Here is a 26,736-nt window from a genome sequence, read left to right as displayed (position 1 = left end):
TCAGGGTTAGGTTATAAAAAAAATATCCAAATCTTTGATGATCCCTAGGAGCACCATCAGATCTATCATAACCAAATGGAAAGAACATGGCACAACAGCAAACCTGCCAAGAGACCTGTACCAATCTGTGTGTGATTTGAGGCTAGGACAGAGGTTCACCTTCAAGCAAGACAATGACCCCCAAACACAGTGCTAAAGCAACACTTGAGTGGTTTAAGGGAAAACATGTAAATGTGTTGGCATGATCTAGTCAAAGGCCAGACCTCAATCCAGTAGAAAATATGTGGTCATATTTAAAGATTTCTGTTCAGAAGCGCAAACCATCCAACTTGAAGGAACTGGAGCAGTTTTGCAAGGAGGAATGGGCAAAAATCCCAGTGGTAAGATGTTTGAAGCTCATCGAGACTTATCCAAAGCTACTTGGGGCTTTGATAGCCACAAAAGGCGGCTCTACAAAGTATTGACTTTAGGGGGATGAATAGTTATGCACATTGACTTTTTCTGTTATTACTTACTGTTTCCCCTGTGTCCCCATTGGGGAAAATTGAACATCTCTACTTGTCCTAGTGACCAATGTCAAACGATAGAAAATAATTATGAAATCAAACAGCTATCATTGTAACAGAAGGCAAGGGGATATCTACCCATGGGCATCTTGGTGACAATCTCCTTTCTTTAGAGTGATTTTCCCTTACATCCCATTATGTTTCTGGGACAAAAAAGTAAAAATCTTCCTAATGGGGCAAAGACAGTAAACTTTTACGAACAGTTTCTAACTGTTTTCGACTCTTTCCATAATGTAAGTTTGACTTAGAAAATTCAAGGCGAGCCAAATATTTAAAAATGTTTGTTTAGCAGGATAATTGTATTATTAAAATGAAAGTGTTGTAACCTATTTTTTTGTTAATTCATCGATCTGTGACCCCTTTCAGAGTACATCAGCCTACATTTTCTTTTCTTAGAGTATGCTAGACTTTAGCTTCTGCAGAGATTACCAGCCTTGCCAGTCTTTGTTTGTAGGACATTAGTGTGCAGAACCTTGCATATGGCACACCAGCTTGCAACCTCTTATGCAAGGTACACAAGCTTGTAGCTTATTCTGCAATGTAGACAAGCCTTTGGTGTGTTCAGCAGAGTACACAAGATTTCAAACCCTTTAGTGGAGTACCTTGTGTTTTTCCATAGAAACATGTACAAATTTCAATCTTCTTTTGTATGAAATGAGAAGTGCATTTCAGTCTAAAGTTTTCAATTTAATTAGAGAATAAGATGGAGCAGGAGCAAGGAAAGACAAAGCATTTTTTGACTATGTTTGTACAGACTTATCCCTGCAGCAGGAGAACTTGTTCATAATACATAAATACATAATTACTGTAGTCTTTCTGATAAATATTTGCAGAACTTTGTATTAGGGGTGTTTCAAACTCTTTTTGCATATATGCTGCTTAGGTATTTTGCATTTTTATGTGAAGTATATTTTGTTCAGCTTGTGACTGAATTTGACCATAAACTCCTGAGGTGGGCTCTTTTGGTAGTAATTTTCAGGGCTGTGTACGTTGGCACTGGACTATGAAAAACCTAGGCCAAACAAATACTAAAATGATTATTGTATGATCAGCTTACAGTTAGACATAATCAGATTTACTTCCATTTTTAACATCTGACGACATATACTAAAAGAATTAAATCACCATTGGCAAGTTGATATGTGTACAAAAGTTGTTCTTGTGCCAAAACACTGTGAACTAATATACATTTAAATGAAAAACAAACCAGTGCTTTCTATATTGACTGTGCTACTGTTTTTTTTTCCCTACTGTATCAAGAGTAAGAGTGTAAAAACTGATTTAAGATACCCCTTAAAGTGGTGTAAAGCCGCAATCAAAAATGTAATATTTTACAGCTTATCGATCCTTAAATATAGAGGCTGCATTTGTTTTATTATAGACTTTCTTTTACTATATTTTTACCTGGTGATCTAGCCAGTAACAAACTTACTGTCTTTAGCCTAGTACACATTGGCCGGTTCAATAGAAACTGGCTGACATTCGGCCCGTGTGTCCCGCAGCTGGGCTGCTTCTGTCAAATTGTCATGACCGAAGAAAGGTCTGCCTGCCGGCTCCAAGTCAGCACCTTCAGCCAATGGCTGAGATCGCTGACCAGAGTGTTCTGGTGGGGGGGGGGGGGGGCGTCCACCTGAATAACACAGCAGGGGAGATTGCTGTAATAACATTGGATTGTTAGTACACACAGCAGACAGCTGCAGGGATAAGCCAACCAGAGATGTCAGCCAACCGGAGCTGACAACCCGATGGGTTAAAGGAAAAAAAACAATTTGTGTGTATGAGGCTTTAGGGTGTCTTCAATTTACTGGAGGAGCAACAGACACTTTTAGACAGCAGGATTGTCAATATAAAGTATAGTAACACTGATATCCTGCCTTGATATATAAAAAAAAACAAGGCTATTTGCTTACAGAGAGTGTTGAAAGTAGTGATACTGATACTGATTCCCTTTACAGCTATGACAATCATGGGTTCTTTTCAATTATACAACTTAGAGAGCATCCAGAGGAGATGACAAATGTCAAAATATCAATTCTGCCAGCAATGCCTAAAACACAAAATACCTGCTTACACCAGTACACAAAAGAAAACTAATAAATCATGTATACGATATGGGGGGAAAAGCATGCATTTTAAAAAAAAACACAAACACTAGCTCCGAGAATGTAAATAGCAAGTGCATATTAAGAAAGTTGATATACGTATATGGAAAATGAATAGCTTATTTATATGTTCTGATGAAGCAGTGATCTTAGCAGTGTCCAGTGTGGGAATTGGGTAATAGGAAGGTATCTTCCTCAGGTGTTTATAAGCTCCGATATCTTGTGGTCAGCAAGACAGAAGTAGAGAGTCTGGGACTGGAGTTGTAAATCACTACATTTCATGAAATTCGCAGTACCCTTCATCAGGATTCAACTGACAGGAAATATTGACTCAACAATCAGGACCGTCTGGATCATATAGCCTGTGGCCACTTCAGAAGCAAAGGTAACAGTTTTTTAAAACACTCACAGAGGATACTTTCTCATATCTTGACCAAAGCACTTTTGGCCATACTTCTTCTGTGGCTCACAGGAGTGCTGTCAGTTTTCATCACAGAGCCTGTCCAGGCTATGCAGGGATTTTGGAAATAATGCCAGGATCCACCCAGATGCCTGACTGGCAACTGACTCAGGCTCTCAGTGCACCCCTGAATTGATAATTAGGGGTTTATTTACTAAAGCTGGAGAGTGCAAAATCAGGCTCACTTCTGCATAGAAACTTCTAACCTCAGCTTGTTCATTTAGGCTTTGGCACTAAAACCTGGAAGCTCATTGGTTTCTATACAGAAGTCAGCCTGATTTTGCACTCTCCAGCTTTAGTAAATAAACCCCTTAGTTGTCATCCCACGCTAAAATTCTTTAGAAGCACAAACAAGTATTGATTGTCATATTGCTGTGGAGATCTAATAAGGGGAATGATCAGTGCTGCTACAGTGGTGTGAAAAAGTGTTTGCCCCCTTCCTCATTTCCTGTTCCTTTGCATGTTTGTCACACTTAAGTGTTTCGGAACATCAAACCAATTTAAACAATAGTCAAGGACAACACAAGTAAACACAAAATGCAATTTGTAAATGAAGGTGTTTATTATTAAAGGTGAAAAAAAATCCAAACCATCATGGCCCTGTGTGAAAAAGTGATTGCCCCCTAAACCTAATAACTGGTTGGGCCACCCTTAGCAGCAACAACTGCAACCAAGCGTTTGCGATAACGTGCAATGAGGCTTTTACAGCGTCCTGGTAGGAATTTTGGCCCACTCATCTTTGCAGAATTGTCCTAATTCAGTTACATTAGAGGGTTTTCGAGCATGAACGGCCTTTTTAAGGTCATACCACAACATCTCAATAGGATTCAGGTCAGGACTTTGGCTAGGCCACTCCAAAGTCTTCATTTTGTTTTTCTTCAGCCATTCGGTGGTGGACTTGCTGGTGTGTTTAGGATCATTGTCCTGCTGCAGAACCCAAGTTCGTTTCAGCTTGAGTACACAAACAGATGGTCGGACATTCTCCTTCAGGATCTCTTGGTAGACAGCAGAATTCATAGTTCCTTTTATCACGGCAAGTCTTCCAGGTCCTGAAGCAGCAAAACAGCCCCAGACCATCACACTACCACCACCATATTTTACTGTTGGTATAATGTTCTTTTTATGAAATGCAGTGTTCCTTCTACGCCAGATATACTTGGACACACACCTTCCAAAGAGTTCCACTTTTGTCTCATCGGTCCACAGAATGTTGTCCCAAAAGTCTTGGGGATCATCAAGATGTGTTGTGGAGAAATTGAGACGAGCTTTGATGTTCTTTTTGCTCAGCAGTGGTTTTCTCCTTGGAACTCTGCCATGCAGGCCATTTTTGCCCAGTCTTTTCCTGATGGTGGAGGCATGAACGCTGACCTTAACTGAGGCAAGTGAGGCCTGCAGTTCCTTGGACGTTGTTGTGGGGTCTTTTGTGACCTCTTGGATGAGTCGTCGCTGCGCTCTTGGGGTAATTTTGGGCGGCCGGCCACTCCTGGGAAGGTTCACCACTGTTCCATGTCTTCGCCATTTGTGGATAATGGCTCTCACTGTGGTTCGCTGGATTCCCAAAGCTTTGGAAATGGCTTTATAACCCTTTCCAGACTGATAGATCTCAATTACTTTCTTTCTCAATTGTTCCTGAATTTCTTTGGGTCTTGGCATGATGTGTAGCTTTTAAGGATCTTCTGGTGGACCTTACTGTGTCAAGCAGCTCCTATTTAAGTGATGCCTTGATTGTGAACAGGTGTGGCAATAATCAGGCCTGGGTGTGGCTAGAGAAATTGAACTCAGGTGTGGACAACCACAGTTATAGTATGTTTTAACAAGGGGGGCAATCACTTTTTCATACAGGGCCATGATGGTTTGGATTTTTTTTCACCTTTAATAATAAACACCTTCATTTACAAATTGCATTTTGTGTTTACTTGTGTTGTCCTTGACTATTGTTTAAATTGGTTTGATGTTCCGAAACACTTAAGTGTGACAAACATGCAAAGGAACAGGAAATGAGGAAGGGGGCAAACACTTTTTCACACCACTGTATATCTTCTATTTTTTTGTATGTCATTACTTTTGGTCACTCTCTCTAATGGTGGATACACACTATCTGACAAACAATTGTCTGGCTTTCCTCAACTGTTCACAACCCGAGAATGGTACTACTGGTATGAAAGCTCACAAATGACAAAGGCGTTACTTGCCTTTATGTAGATACATTTTAGTGTAGATTAGGAAGTGATGTAATGTAGGTATGATCCTCCTATATATTTATGTTTACAAATTTATTTTCATTGCTTCATGGGGCACAGTCATTCTCATTAGATTTTTTTCGTGTACGAAAACTGTACACATTACACAAAAATCGTACATTCTGTTCACTAATGAGAAAAAGTTTGTTGTTTGCCCCCTTTGGAAAATTTCAGTTAGAAGGTTGGAATCGACTATCGAAAGTAGTGTACACATTATGATAAAATAAAACAACTGTTCTGAATACGGATTGTTTTCGTCAGAAAAAAACAGATACAATGTTGCACAACTGAGTAATTGTCATTCAAAATTTGACAGCGAGACAGCGAATGTGTCCATTATTAGGAGATTACGTTTTTTATTTTCTTGATTTACCAATGAAAGAAGAAGTTACAGCTTTCTTATGCCCTGTACACACAATCAGACATCCTGACCACAAACTCTGTCGGATTTTTTCTGATGGATTTTGGCCGAAACTTGTGTTGCATACACACGGTCGGACAAAGTTGTCGGAAAATCCGATTGTTCGGAACGAGGTGACGTTAATTTCCGACCGTTTGTACAGGGCATAAGAAAGGCACGGCTTTCTGATACCTGAATTTTTGTTTAGTAGATTTACATCTGAATCAAACCAACCGAATCCACAAATGATCAATTACTATAATTTCTTTTGCAATCAATAATTTACGAGCTTAGAAGAATGCTAAAGGCTGTTTTTCTAAAATTAAAAAAGATGTAACATTTACCAGTTGTGTGCAATAGTATTGCATGGAGCGGCCCCAAACCTCCCCTTTTGGGGTTCCCTGCAAGTTGTCTAGGCTCCTCCTTTTCTGCATGCACCACCATAGCAAGTTACTTAGCTCCTGCTGCTGCCTCTGTGTCCTGTGAGGAGAGAGAGAGACCAGCGCTGCTTCAGATAGGCACAGTACTGGATTGAGATAGGGCAGGATGAGGGGGCGATAGAGCTCCTAATTTTTTACCTTCATTTAGGGAATGCTGAGTTATGACTTTTGAACAGTTACAGTTGTATTTTAACTATTGATTGAAATCCACTTCCTGTGTGTGGCATATCGATCAAATGGGCTGTTGACTATTGGTTGATTATTTCTATCAGACAAGATTGATCAGAAAAGAAATCAATCATGTATCAGTTTGTGTATGGCCGCCATTAGATATGAACCTTTAAACATCAGCCATCCTGGCTCTATAACAATCGGTCTGTTGGTGGGTCTAAATTTAGTGCCCTTTCTTCCTCTATTAAAATTGCACTGAAGGTGTGTTCTGAAAACGAAATAGCAAAACCTTTTGTGTTAATCTGTTATGTTTAATATGTAATGTTACTTATTTCCTTAAGGAAAACATCTGGAAATATGTCTTAATCATAGCTTGTACTCAATCACTGAACATTTGGACTCTTTAAAATATTTCAGCCAGCAGCTGTTGGTGATTTGAACCTGTCATTGCCATATGAGTGACCCTGTGATGTTATGGGTTGCAAGCAGAACTAGAGATTCCTCACCATATACAGTGTTTCCCCTCTTTTGAGAGGCAGGGTGGCCTCTGTCAATAGGCTTGTTTGTTGGTGTCAAAAGAATTGAACTAAAACTGAACATGTTAATTTGTTAGCGCAAAATTTTCTCGCAGGCAGGAAGTCTGTCATTGGAAACCTGGGTATTTTTCACAGTCCACAAGTATATATTTCTAATACAGTGTGGCAGTGCTTTATAATAGTACTGAATTTTTAAAATATGGTAGTGTAGCTTAAAGCATTTGTAAATCTCAGACATGAAATATGAACAAAGCATATCCCTCTATGATGTTTACCTGCCTCAATTAAAAGCACTAAGTGTCATTTCTGTCTGCTGCTTCATTCCTCTGCTATCTGCATGAATCACTGCTGACAAGTTTTCCAGACGCCAAGAAAAAAATGGTGACAGGGGAGGAACCTCCAGCAGATTGACAGCCTTAGCTGGATAGAAAGTTGGCCAGTTCAGCAGGGACTCTAATGTGATAGGGGAAGGAAAATTAGGACTCTGATGTGAAGGGGTTGGGGGGGGGACTGAGGACTATGATGTCAAAGGGAAGGACAGAGGACTCTAAAATGCAGAGGGTGGCTAAGGATAGCAGTGTGTTGGATGGACAACTCTGATGTACAAGGGGTTTGGGTACTAAAGCCTTTTGTTGTGAAAGGGGGGCACTGGGAATTCTGTTGTGAAAGGGGCAGGGGAGCTGAAAACTCTGAAGGGGAGGGGGACTGGTGACTCTTTCGTAAAGGGGGGACATGACTGAGGACTCCAATGTGAAAGCAGAAATGCTGGGAACTCTGCTGTTAAAGGGGGGGGGGGGTCTCTGATATGACTGGGGTGCCTTGAGATTTTGCATAATTTCAAACGGTGCCGTGACTGCAATACAGGTTGAGAAACATTGTTCTAGAGCCATTCTTAACTGTTAATATGGCTTAGATAATTGATGATTTCCAGAGCATCCCTAATTCTATATCATTCTAAGCCAAATTTTGCTTTCATTACAACAAGCTGCCAAATTCCGAAAAGTATTACCTCTTTTGAAGAAAAGTAGATGTTTCTATACTTTTACGAAATTGGAAGATTGAACTTTCCCTGAAGCCTGCATCTTTCATCAAGAATGTAGTCTGTCTGAAACCATGAAACTGCTATAAAGCTTTCCAGAAACGACTATTATCTAATTCTCCCATGTGGGAATATTACAAGCATAAACACCTCCTTGTTTATTTCAGTGAAAAACTAAATTACAGAGACTATAGCAGATTTGGATTTTATATTTTGGTGGAAACGGTGATTTATAATGCTGATGGGAAAAAACTGAACTTAAAGTTTAGCAATGTGTGGATATGTTTCCTATTCCAATAATACTTGAGGTGATTGTAGCCGTATTTGTTAGTGTAAATAAAAAAAGTATCACGGAGAGTACTTCATTTTCTCTATTCCAAGAGAAAGTTAACCAAGGGTGAGTTAAAGTAAGGTATTTCAGAAATGTTGGCTTGGCCACCTTTCACACTAGTGTGCATCTTGCTGCATTTTCTAGTTTAGTCAAAATAAATACATACTAAGTAAATTTGTTTGAATTGTTTCTGTTGAATAAGGCATTTTCTCACGTGTGGTGTATAAGGTGCATTGGGAAAATATCCTGCCTGCTGCATACAGTATTTGTTGCATTGACCTGCAGCCTTCTATTCAGGTCTGTTTGGAGAGGTCCTTCACAAAGTGTATAAAAAAAAAAGTATAAAGCCAGCCATAGACGAATCTCGCCCCGTTTAGCAGGGACCGGCCAAGATTCCAACCATGTCTGGGCAGGCTGAATGCTTGGGTACAACCAGTCTGGCAGATTTTAAATGCAATTACTGCTAGTGGCTATGATAGCCACTAGGAGTAATTACTGCTGGGAGAGCACAATGGCTCCCCGTGGTTGCAGGAAAGGACATTGCTGGTCTATGGCCAGCTTAAGGTGTACATGCGTTAACATGCGATAAAACTATGTTTTTGTTGCAATCATAACTAGCCTCTTTCACAGATCTCAGTGGTGTCTACAGTAATAGAACCTTATTTTTCATGTTGGACATTTATATTTAAACATGGCAAGTGTAACATTGTTTGAACACTAACAGCTCTTTGTTAAATTAAAATGTGTTTCCAATACATTTTTCAGAAAAAAAGGTACATTAAAATATAGGAAATCGAAGGAAACATTTATCTGGCAACTTCAGAACTTTGGAAATGCCGTTGAACTTTTTACCTTAATTATGTCCCAGTAAAGGCCTGCAGCAGTCTGGAATCAAAGCAACCCTGCAGGCTTTGCAGAACCTCTGATGTGGTGTGTGTTTGTTGTCTGATGGGGGCTAGTACAGAAAAATTGAGTATTGTGACACAGTTTTAAAAGCCTTTTTTCAGTTACCACCCACCTCACTCATTGACTCTATGAAAATAGAGTAATTGTTTGCACATGGATGTGTGTTCTTTATTTTTCATCTCACTTTGAAACAGCTATTATAAATCAATATGACAATAAGGCAGGGTGAGCATTTTTTAAATATGACTTATGTAATTTTAACTGTTGGACTATTAGTCTAAATGCAAAATAATTGTGCACAATAGTTCCTTTTTTTGCCATTAATACATTACGTAGTACTTCAGAGAAGATGTTACTTTATTATTGCAAAAGAATGTAGATGGCTGTTTTATCTACCATGAGAATTTTTTTGCTTGATGAATCTCTACCTTTTTTAATTCTGTGTAGTATATAGTTTCATTCAGTGTGAGTGAAACTTACTGAGAGGAAATGGATATGCTTAGACATATTTGATTAACAACTCATTCGTTGTAGTATCTCTACTTCCCACAGTCAAATTTGTCAGCCCCCATTTGTATGGCTTGATAAAATGCTGTACTCCTGTGTTTGTAGAAGGTAGAGGTTAAAGGTAGAGATGCTTACATTAGCATGGGACATCACTGGACTAGCTTTGCTATGAACTGTTTTTTAAAAACCATTTATCTTTTCTTTTTTTTTTTTTTTGACTAAGGTTTGTAGCTGTATTAGTTCAGTTGTAGCAATACAGTTAAAATGTAAGTATGGCCAAAAAAGTGGCCATACATCTCTTATGGGTCACAGGAGTGCACTTGCTTTTGCTCTCCTGTGACCTAAAGTCACCTTATAGTGGGCTATTGTCTTCTGTCAGCTCACATGGCAGAGCTGCTTCAGACTCTGGAAGGATCCCTACAACATTTTTGAGATCCACCCAGCAGCCTTATTGACATGGCTCCAGCTCTCAGCATGCGGTTAAGAGCAGGAACCAGCTATGTCTGCCCCCTCTCCAGTACGGTGTTCCAGTAAATGCTGTAGGAAGAGATCAATGACTGACAGTCACTGCGCTTCACTCTGAGAGCACTGAGAACTGAACGATCAGCAGTCATGTGATCACTTAGTTATCAGTCTTAGAAATGACATGGGGCACATGATGCTGCAGCATAGAGGTTAGTGTGTGTGTGTGTGTGTGTTTTTTTTTTTTTTTTTTTTTTCTAATAAACCCTATACATCTCCTTTAAATACTATCTCTGGTACATTTTTATATGCATTGTTAATTTTCCAGGAAAGGCTTTTGGGGGTGGACCCTCTTCTAAGTCCAAGCAGTCCTGATTTTTTAAAAGGTGGCAGAACTCCGAAAACCTGTCCTGAAGAGTTACCTTCCTGCCAGAGACACCAGCAGGCAACAGGAGTACTCATAGTAGAGTGGGCCTAGGTAGGCATCTAGTGAATGGCATAGGCCAGAGTCAGAGCTAGTAATGAAGTTGCAGAGCAGGCCCAGGTCTGCAACAAGCAGGCTGTGCAGTAGTGAATCATAGGCAGGATCCGAGTCAGAGAGAAAGCGGAGGTCAAAAACTGTATAAGCAGAGGTCCAAGCAGCAATATAGAGAATGATCCAAAAAGAGGTCAGGAATAAGCTGGGCCAGTAACAAGCATACAATGGAATGCAGGTCGGTTCACAGGGAACTTGGAGACCAGTCAGCACTGATACTGAGTCAGACTGTCCTGTCAATGGGCATGCACACACTGAAGCCTGGGCTGCTGTCACCAATCATTTTTAGGCTTTTATTGCAGGTTTGATCTGAGTAGTCACTATAAGAAACTTCTCAGTACTGACAGTTTGTTTACAACAAGCTTTCTGTATGTGGAATGCAGCAAGGAGTCTACATTGGGTGTATTGAAAGTAGCTCAACCTCACTAGCAGTGGTACCTAAGTTAAGATTTCAAATAAGATAAATTGTACAAAAAATCCCTGAATGATAAAACAGAAGTGCTGAGACAATAGGCATTGCTTCCTGAATGCATCTCAAGGAAAACTAATTATTAGCTTTGGCTGAAGTGTACCTGTAAATCTTAGTAGAGACAGTAATGCCGCGTACACACGACCGGACTTTTTGACCGCAAAGGTCTGATGGAACGAGTCCGTCGGACAATTCGATCTTGTGTGGGCTCCATTGGACCTTTGCTTGCCAAAAATCTGGCGGACTTTAGAAATAGAACATGTTTTAAATTTTTCCACCGGAACTCCGCGGACCTAGAAATCCGTTCGTGTGTATGCTAGTCCGACTGACAAAAAACGACGCTAGGGCAGCTATTGTCTACTGGCTATGAACTTCCTTATTCTAGTCCAGTCGTACGTCATCACGTTCAAATCCATCGGACTTTGGTGTGATTGTGTGTGGTCAAGTCTGTTCATTTGGAAAGTCCGTCGGAACTCAGCCGAAAGTCAGTCGGAAAGACCGTCGGACCTAGTCCCCCCAAAAGTCCGGTCGTGTGTACGCGGCATTAGGGGTTAACTTCTTATTTAGAAGAGATAGATTATTCCATTTTGATGGGCCTTCAGTGCCACTGACCAAAAATATTCACCTGACATATTTTTTTTAACTAAGGCCTCTACAAGAGGCTGAAAAGCATCAATCATTTACAAGAAATTGATTCCTTTTTATGTCTTAATGGAGAAATAAAATGATTCCATTAAGTTCAAGATGTTTTGTTGTCGGACTCTCACTTCTTCACATATTTTTGTGAAAAGCCAAAGAATGTGTTTTTTAATGCATGAGCTGAAGTATGCTGAGGATCGGGCAAGTCTGTTTTGAGTGTGTATGCATGTTGGAGTTCCATTAAAAAAAAGAATGGGTACTCATGCCATATACCCCATCAGGAGAGATTGCATCAGAGACTCATGCTGGTAACAATTGATATGGTCACTTACTCTAGGAAGAGTGTTCCTTTGCCAAACACTGAGTAGGCAATACACAGTGAGGGTACTACACTTTTAATTTGTTTCTAGCTAGAGGAAGGGATTGAACGGTACTGATGTCAAAGAAATGTTCCCCTTTCAGTGCACAATTTCAGCTGCAATGATTCTAGAAATGACAGGATTATTGGCATGTTATTGCGGTGCCACCACTACAGCCTATCTATAGTAATGTTTTCCTATATCAGAACTAAGGTTTATTTTCTTAAATATAAAAAATGCTGACTGCAGATCAATAATGTAAAAGGTAAGGCATTTTAATTATGCTTAAGTATTGCTGTAGATGAAAAAGACAATTTCCCAGACTTTCACTTTGTTTTATGGAGTCTGTGTATTCTTGTTTTCACCCAAGATTCACATTTTTAAATGGAATCTTAGGTGAAATTTTTTTGAATCCTACGTAAACCCCTAAGTGTTATATGGGAAATTACAGATTTGTTTTTTTGGTCGGGTAAGAAACACAATAGAGCTCCTGTGGCCAATTTTACAGTCCAAACTGTTTCAGCTGTTTCAGGCTGGTCCGCCATCATCAGTACAGTGTATGGAAGCCATGGTTTCTATTGAGTAGGGCTTATGCGTTGACACAACAGTACAACCAGACACATCTTGGTGAGGTGAGCCACTAGTCTAAAATAAGGAATACAACTCTTATTTTTGTATGTGTTGTAAGTTTGACATGCAGATACCTTCTATTTTAAGAAGCTGCTACTGTGTTTGTGTAAGTGTGGGATTTTTGGTTTCTTTTAGCCCCCCTGACCATAACCTGTGTGGTTGTAACCATGTACAGTCAGGTAAATGTGTGGGGATAGTTGTTAGTGATATGAAAAGTTAGGTTCTGCTTTGGGGACATAGCTGTACATTTTTCGGTTCAATTTTTTTGCTAATTTACACTGAAAGAATACAGCATATAATTATTCCATGCAAGGGCAATGGTATTTAACCACATAAGCCCCGGACCATTTTGCTGGCCAAAGACCAGACCACTTTTTGTGATTCGGCACTGCGTTGCTTTAACTGACAATTGCACAGTCGTGCTATGGGGCTTCCCAAACAAAATTTATGTCATTTTTTTTCCCACAAATATAGCTTTCTTTTGGGGGTATTTGATCACCCCTGCGGTTTTTATTTTTATACGCTATAAGCAAAAAAAAAGCGACAATTTTGAAAAACACATTATTTTTTACTTTTTGTGATAATAAATATCCCCCCAAAAATTTATAAAAAAAACATTTTTTTCCTCAATTTAGGCCGATACGTATTCTTCTATATATTTTTGGTAAAAAAAAATCTCAAGCGATTATTGATGGGTTTGTGCAAAAGTTATAGCGTTTACAAAATAGGGGATAGTTTTGTGGGATTTTTATTAATAATTTTTTTTTTTTACTAGTAATGGCGACGATCAGCGATTTTTATTGTGACTGCAACATTATGGCGGACACATTGGACATTTTTGACACGTTTTTGGGACCATTGTCATTCATACAGCAATCAGTGCTATACAAATGCGCTGATTCCTGTCTAAATGCCACTGGCAGTGAAGGGGTTAACCACTAGGTGACAGTGTAGGGGTTAAGTGTGTCCTAGGGGCATGTTGCTAACTGTGGGTGACATGGCTGTGTTTTACACATCACTGATCTCTGCTCCAATCACAGGGAGCAGAGATCGGTGTCACTGTTGCTAGATAGAACAGGGAGATACTTATTTACTTTAGCATCTTCCTGTTCTTCCTCCCTGTGAGATGATCGCGGGTACCCCCTCAGCGATAAAGTCCGCGGGATCCACGATCGGACTCATGGAGGTCCCGACCGTAGCGCATGTTGCCGGCGCTGCGCACGCAATGGCACGGCGCCAAATTTAAAGGGACATACCTGTACGCCCATTTGCCTGTCCGTGCCATTCTTCCGACATACAACGGCATGCGCCGGTTGGGAAGTGGTTAATAGGAATATATGTCATACAAAACCAAGAAAAAGAAATTGAACATCCTGAGAGCTACTTACAATTTTACAATTTATTCTCATTTGTTTTTGGCACAAAGACCCTATATTAAAAACACACAATCAAAAATGATTAATTAATTGGGATAAAGTGGAGATGGATTAGAAAACTGATTCAATTTGTATTGCTTTCTGTGCCATTGTTAGGAAAATTCACCATCTCTATTTGTCTTGTTTACGGTTTTCATTGACAGTGAAATAAAAAGAAATCTAAATTTTTGGGTTGTCCCCAGAATAGGAATAGAGGGGAAATCTTTGATACTAGTTCTGTTGACCTGGAGGGCCCTATACCTAGGTGGATGCTGCATCGGTCCAATGTTGCATCTGTCCCCGACGCCTCTAACACTGAGAACTGAGCGATTGAACATTGCCGATTGCTTGGCTCTCACAGCTCTCTGACTGTACCCCTGTGCTTCCTGGAGCACTGGGCTGTGGAGGTACCGGCTGAGGCATGTGAACAGATCCCGACTTCACTGTCACAATCTTGCCCGGGCCTGGACCAGCTCTGTGATGTCAGCAGACAGCGGGCCTCAGCCCACTGTCTGCTGAAAATGGATCACAGGGGTGCAGAACGAACTGCACTCCTGTGATCCACAGGAGAAGTACAGCCAAACAAGCTTTGGCTATCCTTCTCTATTAATCTGAAAGGATTTCCTCTCACTTCTTGTTTTGGCTATGGGACAGAAAGTGAAGGAAAATCTTCCCAATGGGTCACAGATGGCAAAAAAAACTGACAAGGGTTTATAACCCTCCCTAAAATAAAATAAAAAAGTTCTGCCTTTAGTTCTACTTTAAGCTCTAGGCAGATATAAAAGATACAAAATAACTCAGTAATCATTAATAGATGCATTTTTAAATGCAAGCAATGTAAGTATCTGAACATGACCTGGTATTAGCCTCTTGCAGTCCTTGTCAAACAGAGATGGAGTGTGGGAGAAAGTAGTAGTACAATGATCCAATCATTTTTTCTTGCCAAAAATAATTATTGCTCTGTGCCTTTAAATAATAGTAAATGTAAATGTGAAATCACAAATAAAGACAGTTATACTAATAATATCCCCAACATCACTAAATAATAAATATTCTTACCTTATGTTATATAAATGTGAAAATCAGTCCTATTAATCCATCCAAAAGAAATCCTTATGTGACGCGCTCAGTGAATTCCATCAACAAGTAAACACACGGGGTTATTTACTAAAGGATAATCCACAAGTGCAATTAAAAAGTAAAGTCGCTGTAGATCTGAGGGGGACATGCAAGAAAAATAAAAAACAGCATTTTACCTTGCACATGATTGGATGATAAAATCAGCAGCACATCCACTCATTTCAGATCTACTCCTTAGATTTAAAGCGATTGCTCTTCTAAGTGCACTTTAAGTGCACTTGCAGTGCAAAGTGGATTTGCCTTTTGTATATAACCCCCAATTTCAGAAACCATGAATCAGACTGAGACAGAAGTACAGTTAAATAGCACTTGTTTAATAATAATAAAAAAGGGTAAATAGAGTAAACGTAGTCAAAACATAGCCAGTTCAAACCGGAAGGGATAGTCAGACAAGTCAAAACATCAGGGAGCCAGAGGACCACGTATTAGAACAGCAAGAAGGATCTGGGGCCAGAAGGAATGTCAGCCAAGCAAGTCTTTAGAAACGCTCTCCTGTGTTCCTGTTTGAGATGTGAGCAAGGCGAAGGCAAAGATCATCTGAACTGGACGGCTTAAGTAGGCAGGACTGACTAGCAGGATATCAACAGGTGAGTCACTGTGGAGTATAGGAGCTGGCAATTAGCCAGAAGCTGAGCAGCCAGCTCAGAGAGGGAAAGGCTGGGCCCAGCCCTTACAGTTACCCATCCTCAATTACCCCTCTCCCTCGGAGGACCACCAGGCTTGAGGGGAAAACGTTTATAGGAATCACAGAGGAGGACAGGGGCATGTACGTCCGAGGCTGAGACCCAAGATCGTTGCTCTGGACCATACCCTTTCCAATGCCCCAGGTACTGTATGCACCCATGGAACCTATTGGAGTCAACAATGGGCTGTACGTAATACTCCTTATGGTTCTCAACCTGCACAGGGTGAGGATGAGGCACCAAGGTGATAAAGCAGTTGCAGACGAAAGGTTTTAATAAGGAGACATGAAATACATTTGAGATACGTATATTAGAAGGAAGGTCTAATGCGTAAGCCATTGAGTTAATCCTGCGAAGAATACGGAAAGGCCCAATAAACTGAGGTGCGAGTTTCAAAGAGGGAACAAGAAGTCGGAGGTTGCAAGATGACAGCCAGACCCTGTCCCCAACCTGGTAGGAAGACACAGGCAGGCATCTGTGGTCAGCATGGAGTCTGTACCTATCAGCATGTTGCAAAGTCTCCTGGACTTGTGTCTTTCAGGGACGCTCTGCCCGCTCCAGAAGACGTGCACCTATGCGCACGTGCAAATCGTGGACTTCGCGCACAGATGCGCGCACATGCTAATTATGGACTACGTTCACGCGCTGCATTAGGTGCCCGTTGACGCCCAACAGTCTACAAAAGACACTCCCGGAGTGCTGCCCGTTGCGGTTTGATCTGCTTCTGTTGCCTGTGTGCCTGTTTCTGTGCCAGTACCCCGCTCCGGTGTTTGAACCGGCTTTCTGACCTTGTCTCTGTCTCTAATCCTGACCTCGGCTTGTTTGACCCTGCTTACTCATCTGCCTGATTGCCTGTTGCCAAGACCCAGCCTGGACTCTGACTATTCTCTGCCTGCCGCTTATGCTGTTCACCCTGATGTGTATGACCTGGCTAGTCTGACTCTGCTTCTATCTGCAAATCTGCCTCTGCTGACCTGCATCCGATGCTCTGCTGACCTGCATTCGCTGCTTCGCAAACCTGCATCTGCTGACCTGCATCCGCTACACTCGCAGACCTTCATCCGCTGATCTCCGTATCTGCTGTTCCGGCTTCCACTTGGCTATACAGCTCCTAGCAGTGAGGACTAAACAGGCACCTTTACCTCACCATGCTCTTACCACCACTGTCCCCACTCCAGTGGTCTCTGAGCCGGGGTGGTACGAGAGGTCTCCCTCCGCACGTCAGGCTTACATCCAAGGTACGTTACAGTGCCCAAGTGGAACGAAGACCATGGAGATGCTCCTCTATTGCAGAAATACCCTGCGGAACAAATGAGTCAACATGGAAGGTTGGAAACCATAGTTCGCCTTTAAACGGGGACAATCGGGAAGTAGCATTGAAGGCACTATTGTGAGCGAACTTCGCCCCTGGTAAGAGGTCTGATCAGTTGTTACGATGGTCAGAAATATATCAAAATAGGAATTGTTCAAAAGACTGATTGGCTCGTTGTGCGGCCCCATTAGAAAGCGGGTGATACGCAGAGGAGAAAGCAAGCTGAATTCCCAACTGTGCACAAAGGGCTCTCCAGAACCGGGACACAAACTGACTACCCCTGTCCGAGACAATCGCTTTGGGTAGCCCATGTAAGTGAAAGATCTCTCGAGCAAAAATGAAAGCCAGTTCCTTAGATATGGACAACTTACAATGAGACATTTTCGAGAGCCAGTCAACCACCATAAGGATAACTGTGTTGCCCTAGGAGTTGGGTAACTCCACAATAAAATCCATTGACAGGTGGGTCCAGAGTCTCTCTCCGTTGGGTATGGGTTGTAGGATGCCCACTGAAAGGTGTTGTGGAGTCTTACACTGAGCACACACAGAACAGGCAGCTATGAAGTTACATCAGCACATAGACTAGGCCACCAGAATTGTTGGCAAAGGGCCCAAAAAATGTGATTCTTCTCAGGTTGGCCAGCAACCTTGGGAGAATGGTAAGTCTGGGGCAGGGCAGTACGGAGATTCTCTGGGACAAAGCAGCGGTCACAAGTTTTCTCAGGAGGAGCATAGACCTGAGCAGCAAGAATTTTGTCACCTAAAGGAGAAGTGAGACTGGTGCGAACCGTAGCCAGAATACAATCAGGAGGAAAACAGGAACCAGAACCGACTCCATCTTGGAAGTGGAGGAAAATTGTTGTGACAAAGCATCAGCCCTTAGATTCTCAGTACCGGGTAAGAATGAGATGATATAATTGAAACTAGACAAGAAAAGAGTCCATCGCGCCCTTCTGGGATATAGGCATTTAGCCTCAGACAAGAATGTGAGATTCTTATGGTCAGTAAGAATGAGAACCGACACAGTGGTACCTTTTGAGGAGTCTCCAGTCTTTCAGGGCTAAAATGATCGCTAACAGCTTTCTTTCACCAATGTCGTAATTGCACTCCACAAGTGACAATTTCTTGGAAAAGTAGCCACAAGGATGCATGGCGTAGGACATTAAGACAGAAGGGCACCAACTTCAGTCTCAGAAGCATCAACCTCAAGGATAAAAGGTAACATAGGATCAGGATGTGCCAACACAGGAGCAGAAACAAAGGCAGCCTTGAGACTCTCAAAGCCCTTAAAGGAATTCCGGAGACCAACTCTGTGGGTTACCGTCCTTTCTGGTCATATCAGTCAGGGGCTTGACCAGAGATGAGACGTTACGGATAAACTTCTGATAATACTGTAGTTCGCAAAAGCCAAGAAAATGCTACAGAGTACGTAAACCCACGGGTCGGGGCCACTGTAGGACTGCTGAAATTTTCTCTGGGGCCATTGAAAAAACAGAAGTTGAAATGACATAACCCAGGAATTCTCGATGGAATTCACACTTCTCCAATTTACAATAGAGATTGTTTTCTCTTAGTTTCTGAAGCATACAACAGACATCTGTGTGGTGACTCTCCAGGGACTTGGAAAATATGAGGATATCGTCGAGATAAACCACCACACAAATCTCGGAGGACATTTAAATAAATTCCCGGAAATCTCCCGGGGTATTACAAAGGCCAAAAGGCATTACGAGGTACTCATAATGGTCTGTTATATTAAATGCAGTTTTCCACTCGTCGCCCTCCTTAATTCTCATGAGATTATATGCCTCTCTCAAATCAAGCTTCATGAAAACTGTTGCTCCTTTGAGATGGTCAAATAACTCTGTAATCAACAAAATTGGATAGGCATTCTTAATCGTAAAATGATTGAGACCCCTATAATCGATACAAGGTCTCAATTCGCCACTCTTCTTCACAAAGAAGAAAACAGCACATGCAGGAGATGAGGATTTGCGAATGAAACCTCGAAAGTGCTTCTGCAACATACTCCTCCATGACCTTATCCTCCAAGACCGACCATGGGTAAACCCGGCCACGAGGGTGTATGGCACCAGGTTGAAGGTCAATTGCGCAATCAAACGACCAGTATGGAGGCAAACTACCGGCTTGACTTTTGTAAAAGACATCACTACAATCGGTATCCAGGAGAGAACCTCAGCATGGAGCCAATCAAAAGAGGGGTTGTGCCTCTGTAACCAAGGATAACCAGTGGAAACTTAGGTGAGGAAATAACTTGGAATTGGATTATCTCATGGTGAAAAGCCCCTATGACCATGGACAACAGAACAGTCTCATGAGTCACATGGGCAGGCTGTAGAGGTCTCCTGTCAAGAGCTTCAATGGCAAGTGGAGTGTCATGCAACTGCAGCGAAATCAAGTGCTTTGATACTATGGCAGCATCAATGAACAGGCCTGCAGCCCTAGAGTCGATTAGAGCCTGTATCTCGACGGACGACTCAAGCAGCAGAAGCGGAGTGTGCGGGAATGTCAAATAACCTTTTAAAAGAAGCCACAAACTCAGTGTAACTCAAGATGTCTGCCATAGAGGGTTTTCCCAGGCCAAGGCTCTCTCAGAAAGCAAAAATATCACAAAATCTACTTTACTTCTATCCGTGGGAAACACCTGGGGCAGCATCTCAAAGTATATCTCAACCTGGTTGAGAAACCCCCTGCATTGGACTGCATCACCCCCAAATCACTAGGGAAGCTGAACAGAACCAGACATACCTCTTATAGATTCAATACTTGAGGCGGGTGCCTGCACAGAGACTGGAGCAGCAGCAGGGACGGCCTGCAACCCAGGTTGTACTGGAGCAGCCACAGTGGGAGATTCCAGATGAGCCATGCGACTCAGGAGCATTTTTAACGCCATGGCAATCTGATCCATGCAGTGATTCTGCTCATCCAAAAAAATATTATCAACAAGTGGATTGACTGCATCTTCTGAATTCATGGCCTTCGCCTACTGTAAGAAACCATGAATCGGACTGAGACAGAAGTACAGTTAAATCACACTTGTTTAATAATAATAAAAAAAGGTAAACAAAGTAAACATAGTCAAAACATAGCCAGAGTTCAGGAACCTGGAACGGATAGTCAGACAAGCCAAAACGTCAGGGAGCCAGGGAACAGCGTAGTAGAACAGCAAACAGGATCTGGAGCCAGAAGGAATTTCAGCCAAGCAAGTCTTTAACAGGAACACAGGAGAGCGTCTCTAGAGATACGACCAAGGCGAAGGCAGAGATCATCTGGCCTGGACGGCTTAAGTAGGCAGGACTGACTAACTGGATATCATCAATAGGTGAGTCGCTGTGGAGAATAGGAGCTGGCAATTGGCAGACAGCTGAGCGGCTAGCTCAGAGAAGGAAGGGCTGAGCCCAGCCCTGACACACAGCCTCTTACCGGATGACAAGACCCCAAATTATAGGTGGTCTATAAAGGCTCAGAGGTGCATGGACCTTAAAATAATGGATCATCCAACCACATGGAAACGTGGGGCATACCAGCAGAAAATCAACTGTATAACCTCTCTCTTTCCAAGTATGGCAAACCGGTAAAAGGAGCTGGTATGGTTGTGTTTTTGTTGTATTTGTATTTTTTGTGTTTTTGAGTGATTTTTTATTTTTTTTTTGTATAGAATCAGTTTTTGTGCTGACAGGAAGAATGTTAATGGAAAGAGCAAAATTAGAATGACAGCGAGACAAACTCCTCACTGTGCTGCTCCACGTTTTGCTATTCAATCATAGGTTAGGGTGGGGCCAGGATGACCTTGGCTCAGAGGAAGTGGGTTGAATGATGCTGGCCATCAAACTAAGGACTGCTAGCAACAGACAAAAAGTCCTGCAGGAGAAAGTCCTGTATTGAATTACAGTAGAAGCTGGTTTGGTTATTTTAACTTTTACCTGGCTTTTCATTTTTATTTTGTTATTTTTTGGCTGGAGTTCTGCTTTCAACAGTCTCAGCATAGCAGTAGAGACAGCACATGGAACTACCATCCAACATTACACACAGTGGACTCTACTGTTTTGCTATGGAGTGACGTCCTAAAAATATGACCTTCCTTGTGTTTGGCATTTTGAGACCACAGCTCACTGTGCACATGAAAATTTTTAATAAAAAGGTCCCTGCTCACTTTTCCCAGCATATTTCATGTGCTCCTATTGAATTGGTAACAGAACTGTATTTAATGCCATAGTAATTGCAATGAAAATTTTATAGCCTTCTTACTGCCCTTTAAAATTTTGTAGAGAAAAGTGGGTTGCAGCAACATTATATTGTTTGGCATGTTTTCAGCTTTCTTTGCTTGTCAGTGAAAAAGGTTTCTTAAATTGCTTAGTTAAGTGATGTGCTCTTCCTTTGGTATTTTAGCAGTGTGTCCTAATTCCCAGACAAAATGGCTCTATACAATTAAAGTAAATGATTACATGCTGGTCCTAGTTTGTCTCCTGTGTGAGGGGCTACAGAGGACACATGTCTTTTGTGCGTCTGCGTTTGGCTGCCCACAGCTGCTTTGTATACTGAACACCTGTTGTCAATCACCATTTCAGAACATTATCTTCTAGCTTCAGTGTTTGCCTGATTATGTTTTATTGCAAATTACTACTATAATAGAATGTGCTCAGGATGTGATGTGTGTTTATTATTATCTTCATACTGTTTCTGGAGCCATGGAAACAAAAAATGTTAACAAGTTTTACATTGATGGAGACTTCTTCAGTATTCTTATGACGTGTTAGGAAAATATCTAAGTTAACATACAGTATTGCAGATTGCTCAGTTAAACTTCACTGACACTGCACTGAATTCAGGGAATTAAAGTAAATGTAAACCCTAAAGCATAGGTTTCCAAATTTTTCAGTACAGGGGTCACATTATGTATTTTACAGATTATTAATGGGCGGAAGAAAAAAAATCAGTTTTATAAATTAATGCAATTTAAAGCGTAGCTCCACCTAAAAAGGGAAGCTCGGCTTGTTTGTCTCCTCCCCCCTCTGCTGCCACATTTGGCACTTTTTGGGGGATGCAGGTATCTGGTTCTGGCTGATATTGCCACGGTAAAGTCAGCTGGAATTTTGACCTCCTCCTTCCTCCACTGCCAGGCCATTCACAAAGCACAGTGCGCTTTGCGCATGCGCAGTAGGAAACCAGCTGTGAAGTCACAAGGCTTAGTAAAGCAAAGCAAAGTCCCCATCAAACCCCCCCTTACATCAATGCACCGCTTACATATGCGTCCCCATTGAAGTCCCACCCTACATCAGTTGATGTTGAAAGATGGGAGAAGTGGACACTGTGCACATCAGCTACAGGCTTGGTAAAATCTTTATTAGTGGAGCACTAATAAAACAAAATGAGAGGCTAAAATACAACCCATGAGAAGAGCCTGGTCACCGGACCTTTAAAAGTAAGGTTGCCATTTGCACCTGATTCCTTGGCATAGTTCCCATTTTGAGGGATCTATCCCTGATAAACAAACATCCCTTTTGATGTCCTTGGCAGTGTTGTTTTCTGCCTGTGTTGTTTTCCTCTATATATAAAATATGCAGCTGCTGGCTTCTGTCTCGACCTGCCCACTGCCTGCAGTCACCAGCAAATACAATGCCAACTTTTAGTGTTTCCAATTTAGGGAGTAAGGGGGTATTTGTACTAGAGGGATTTTTGTCAATGGGGGGATTCGGGGAGGAGAGGTAATTTTATTTACTGCTGACTAGGGCTGAAACAACTAATCGATTAATCGACAACTAATCGATTATGAAATTAATCGATTATTATTTTCATAATCGATTAATCGGCCACTAACATAATGGGGTTAAAAAAAACTAAAATTAGCCCTTTATAGTACAAAAAGAGCAAATTGCTACTGTAAATATTACTTTCACTGTCTCATATTAAAAAATGAACCCCTTACAGTAGTAATTATTTGCTCTTTTTGTACTAATTTTAGTTTTTTTTAACCCCATTATGTTACTAAACATCTCAGGCCTGGGTCACACCTCTGTGTTTTTGGTGCTTTTTGCAGAAACACACTACAGTTAATTTACATGGTTTCCTATGGGACACGTTCACATCCATGATTTTTTTCAGCTGCTTGCAAATGCAGCTGTATTTGGAAAAGACAAGTACTTTTTTTTTTTTTAACACAAAACAGTGCTATTTTGTTTTTTTGGTTCAATATACTTCAATGGAGAAGCTGCAGAAAAGCATGGAATAATACGTTTTTGCGGAAATTTGTGTTTTTGAATCTGCCCAACAACAAATTGGCCAAAAAAAAAAAAAAAATACAAATCACAGCAAAATTACCTTTTTTTCCCCTTTTTTTAAGGTTATTAACCGATTAATCGATTATTTGAAACAATAATCGGCCAACTAATCGATTATGAAAATAATCGTTAGTTGCAGCCCTACTGCTGACCCCTGCATTCTGCATTACTTACTCTCAATTTTTGCACACTGTGTAATGTGTTTTCTATCCAGAGCAGAGTAGGCTCAAGTTTTAGGTAATCATATCTGTTAAACCCTTCCCATTGTTAGTACAATTTGGCCACGCCGCTCTTTACTGCAGCACACGTAGCTTATCACCTCCTTCTGAGCCCTCCTCTATCTTATGGTGCCAGAGAGCCAGTAACAATCACTGGAGCCACTCTAATATGGCTCTGCTGGAGCAAGCTGCAGATGCATGGCAATCATCTCTCAAGATAGCTTTTCTATGCACTGCACAACTTTTTGGTGGGGATGTGGGTGTGACTACAAATGGTGGCTTTAAAATGTTGTGGTGTCCAGTTGAGTGTGGATACTCATGTCTGCTTCTTCAAGTGTTACTAATTCCACAACAGTAAAAACAGTCTGTATATGCAGTAAAGCATGCTTGTTATACTCACTGTGGAACCTAAGGGGTTCATCCTTTGCATTGTGTAAAAAGGCTGTTTGATCCTGTATGCACAGATCCTCCTCTTATTGCATTGTCTCCAAAACATGTCTGGATAAGACAGAGTTACTGGAGTCAGGCTGCACATGCTCAGTTTGGTGTGTATTGCTAGAGAATTTTTTTCCTTGGGAGAGTGCATGTGATCAGCACAGGCCCAATCAGCACTGTCCGGACAGAGGGTCAGGGGTCCTGCATCCTGATAGGACAACCATTGCAGTATGAAAACGTTTCCTAGGGTGGGGGCTTGGCATGGACACTTTTAGTCTCCACTGAAGACAGTGTGACCGAGTGGCAACACAGGAACACAATTGGAAGGTTGTCACCCTATAACAGGGAGTGCCTGTACAAGGATCTTTAGGGCAGCATCACCAGGTATTTTTTAATAGGTACAGATTTAAAATGATTGAAAGTTATTTTTCCAATCACATTTACATGTTAAAATTCATATGAGATTTTAGATATTTTAAATGATTTTACATGTACAATAGTTCTCATTAAACCATCCAGTACATGACACCCTGAAATGCTTGGGATGCTGCCTTCCTTATCACATCCTGCTGATTTGCAGTGCAGCTTACACAGTGCAAAAATAGAAGGTCCTTTTGCATCATGGGAGCATAACTTTTTTTTGATTCATAGCTCCAATGACATATAGAGGAGGTGGAATGCTCAAATGTGCTAATTTGTTCAGGTCAACATCTACTTGACTCACCACATATTACAAAATGCTTTAAAAAGTATTTACGTGTAAGGGCATGCCCAGTTGGATACAGATTGATTTGATAGTTTAAGTAGGTCCTATTGCATATTTGTTTGGTAGATCTTAAAGAGGAAGTAAACCCTGATAAGTTTACTTCCTCTTTGATTCCCTGCAAAGGTAAAGCATAATGGACGACTATGCATCGCATAGTCGTCCATTATGTGTCACTTACCTGACACAGGAGCCAGCCAAGTCACTGATGTCCCCTGTAGTCCGGAGCATCCATCTTCTCTGTGGGTCTCGCTGCTCCGCCGCTGTCATTCAGCGAAGCCGCGATGACCTCACTCCCGCGCATGCGCACATGAGCTGCCACTTGCGGCATATCGCCGTTGACAGCGGCGCGCTCAGTGCGCCTGCACGCCGCTGTCTACAGCGCATGCGCCGTAGACAGCGGTGCCTGTCTTTCGGCAAATATCTCCTAAACCGTGTAGGTTTAGGAGATATTTCTTGGACCAACAGGTAAGCCTTAATCTAGGCTTACGTGTAGGTCAAAGTGGTTTGTAAGGGTTTACAACCACTTTAAGTCGATTGCACAGAGATTTTATGGACCGATTTTAGCATATGGTATGCATGGTAAGCCTAAAGGGTATGGAAGCAACATAAACAATAAGGGGTCTGTTTATGAACATTTACATACAAGTTTCACAATTTTTTTCTAATTGGATTCATTTTGAAAAATTTGGAAAAGCAGTAGTGCAAGACCAGTTTAGCTCAGTTTAAAATCAGTTATGTGACATTAGATTATCTGGCACACACAAAAAGAAGTGCTTATAACCTGTGTGTATTTGTGCATATAATGTCATATCAGGTATGCATATTAAATGTGTTTTTTTTTTTTTTTATTGTAGCACAAGCCAACCTTTCTGCTGTGTGGATTTGTACTCTCTACGGACTGGTGAGATGGTGAAGTCGATTCAATTTAAAACTCCAATCTATGACTTGCATTGCAATCAGAGGTATGATTTATTTAATTTTTCTAATATTTAATTTCAGATACAAGCTTAGAGAATGCATGCTGGATTTACTAAACAAACAGATGTTGTGTCATTGAGGAAAGGTTCTGGTAATCCCCTATTGGATGAACCCAGAGCTATAAAATGAAGCTTCCTTTCTTAAAGTGTAACTAAAGACAAAACCTTTTTTTTTTCCATTTTGGATAGAGTATGGGAGGGTAATATCCCCTGTCAGTTTTGTTTTTGCCATATGTGTCCCATTGGGGAGATTTCCCTTCACTACCTGCCCCATAGCCAAAACAGTAAGTGTGAAGAAATCCCTCCAAGTGATGGAAACCCAGTGTATCACCAGAGTCACCAGAACTGGTGTCCTGATTGGAAGATTTCCCCCCTATTACTGTTCTGACGTCAGCCCAAAATTTGGACTTTCTTGTAGTTTTACTTTCAATGAGAATGGTAAACAGGACAAATAAAGAGGGTGAATCTCCCTAACGGAGGTACAGGCAGCAATAAAAACTGCTCTAAACTGCAGGTGCCCTAATCCCTCTGTCCAAAATAAAATAAAATAAAAAGTTTTGCTTTGGTTACACTTTACAGGAAACCTGTCATGAGATTAATGATGATGAGGTTGAATCACAGATAATCCATACATGTTTTTAAATTTACTGAATGGAGGAGCTGGAGTTTGAGCGACCCACTGTGAGCTACATACTCACA

General features: G+C 41.3%; 1 protein-coding gene across 5 annotated transcripts in view; it reads left to right on the top strand.

Moving 5' to 3' along the window:
• Positions 1-26,736, top strand: part of BCAS3 (BCAS3 microtubule associated cell migration factor) — a 1,583,483-nt gene that overhangs the window by 163,335 nt on the left and 1,393,412 nt on the right. For all 5 annotated transcript variants that reach the window (XM_077482133.1, XM_077482136.1, XM_077482134.1 and 2 more), the window contains exon 9: positions 25,915-26,022. In XM_077482133.1, coding sequence (XP_077338259.1) covers positions 25,915-26,022 — 108 coding nt within the window. The remainder of the gene's footprint in view (positions 1-25,914; positions 26,023-26,736) is intronic.

Source organism: Lithobates pipiens, unplaced genomic scaffold (assembly GCF_037356315.1).
Source record: "Lithobates pipiens isolate NorthernLeopardFrog02 unplaced genomic scaffold, aLitPip1_a1.2 Scaffold_16, whole genome shotgun sequence".
In the NCBI taxonomy this organism is placed as follows: Eukaryota; Metazoa; Chordata; class Amphibia; order Anura; family Ranidae; genus Lithobates; species Lithobates pipiens.
The sequence above is the reverse complement of the archived record's forward strand: the minus strand, read 5'-3'. Positions and strand labels throughout refer to the sequence as shown.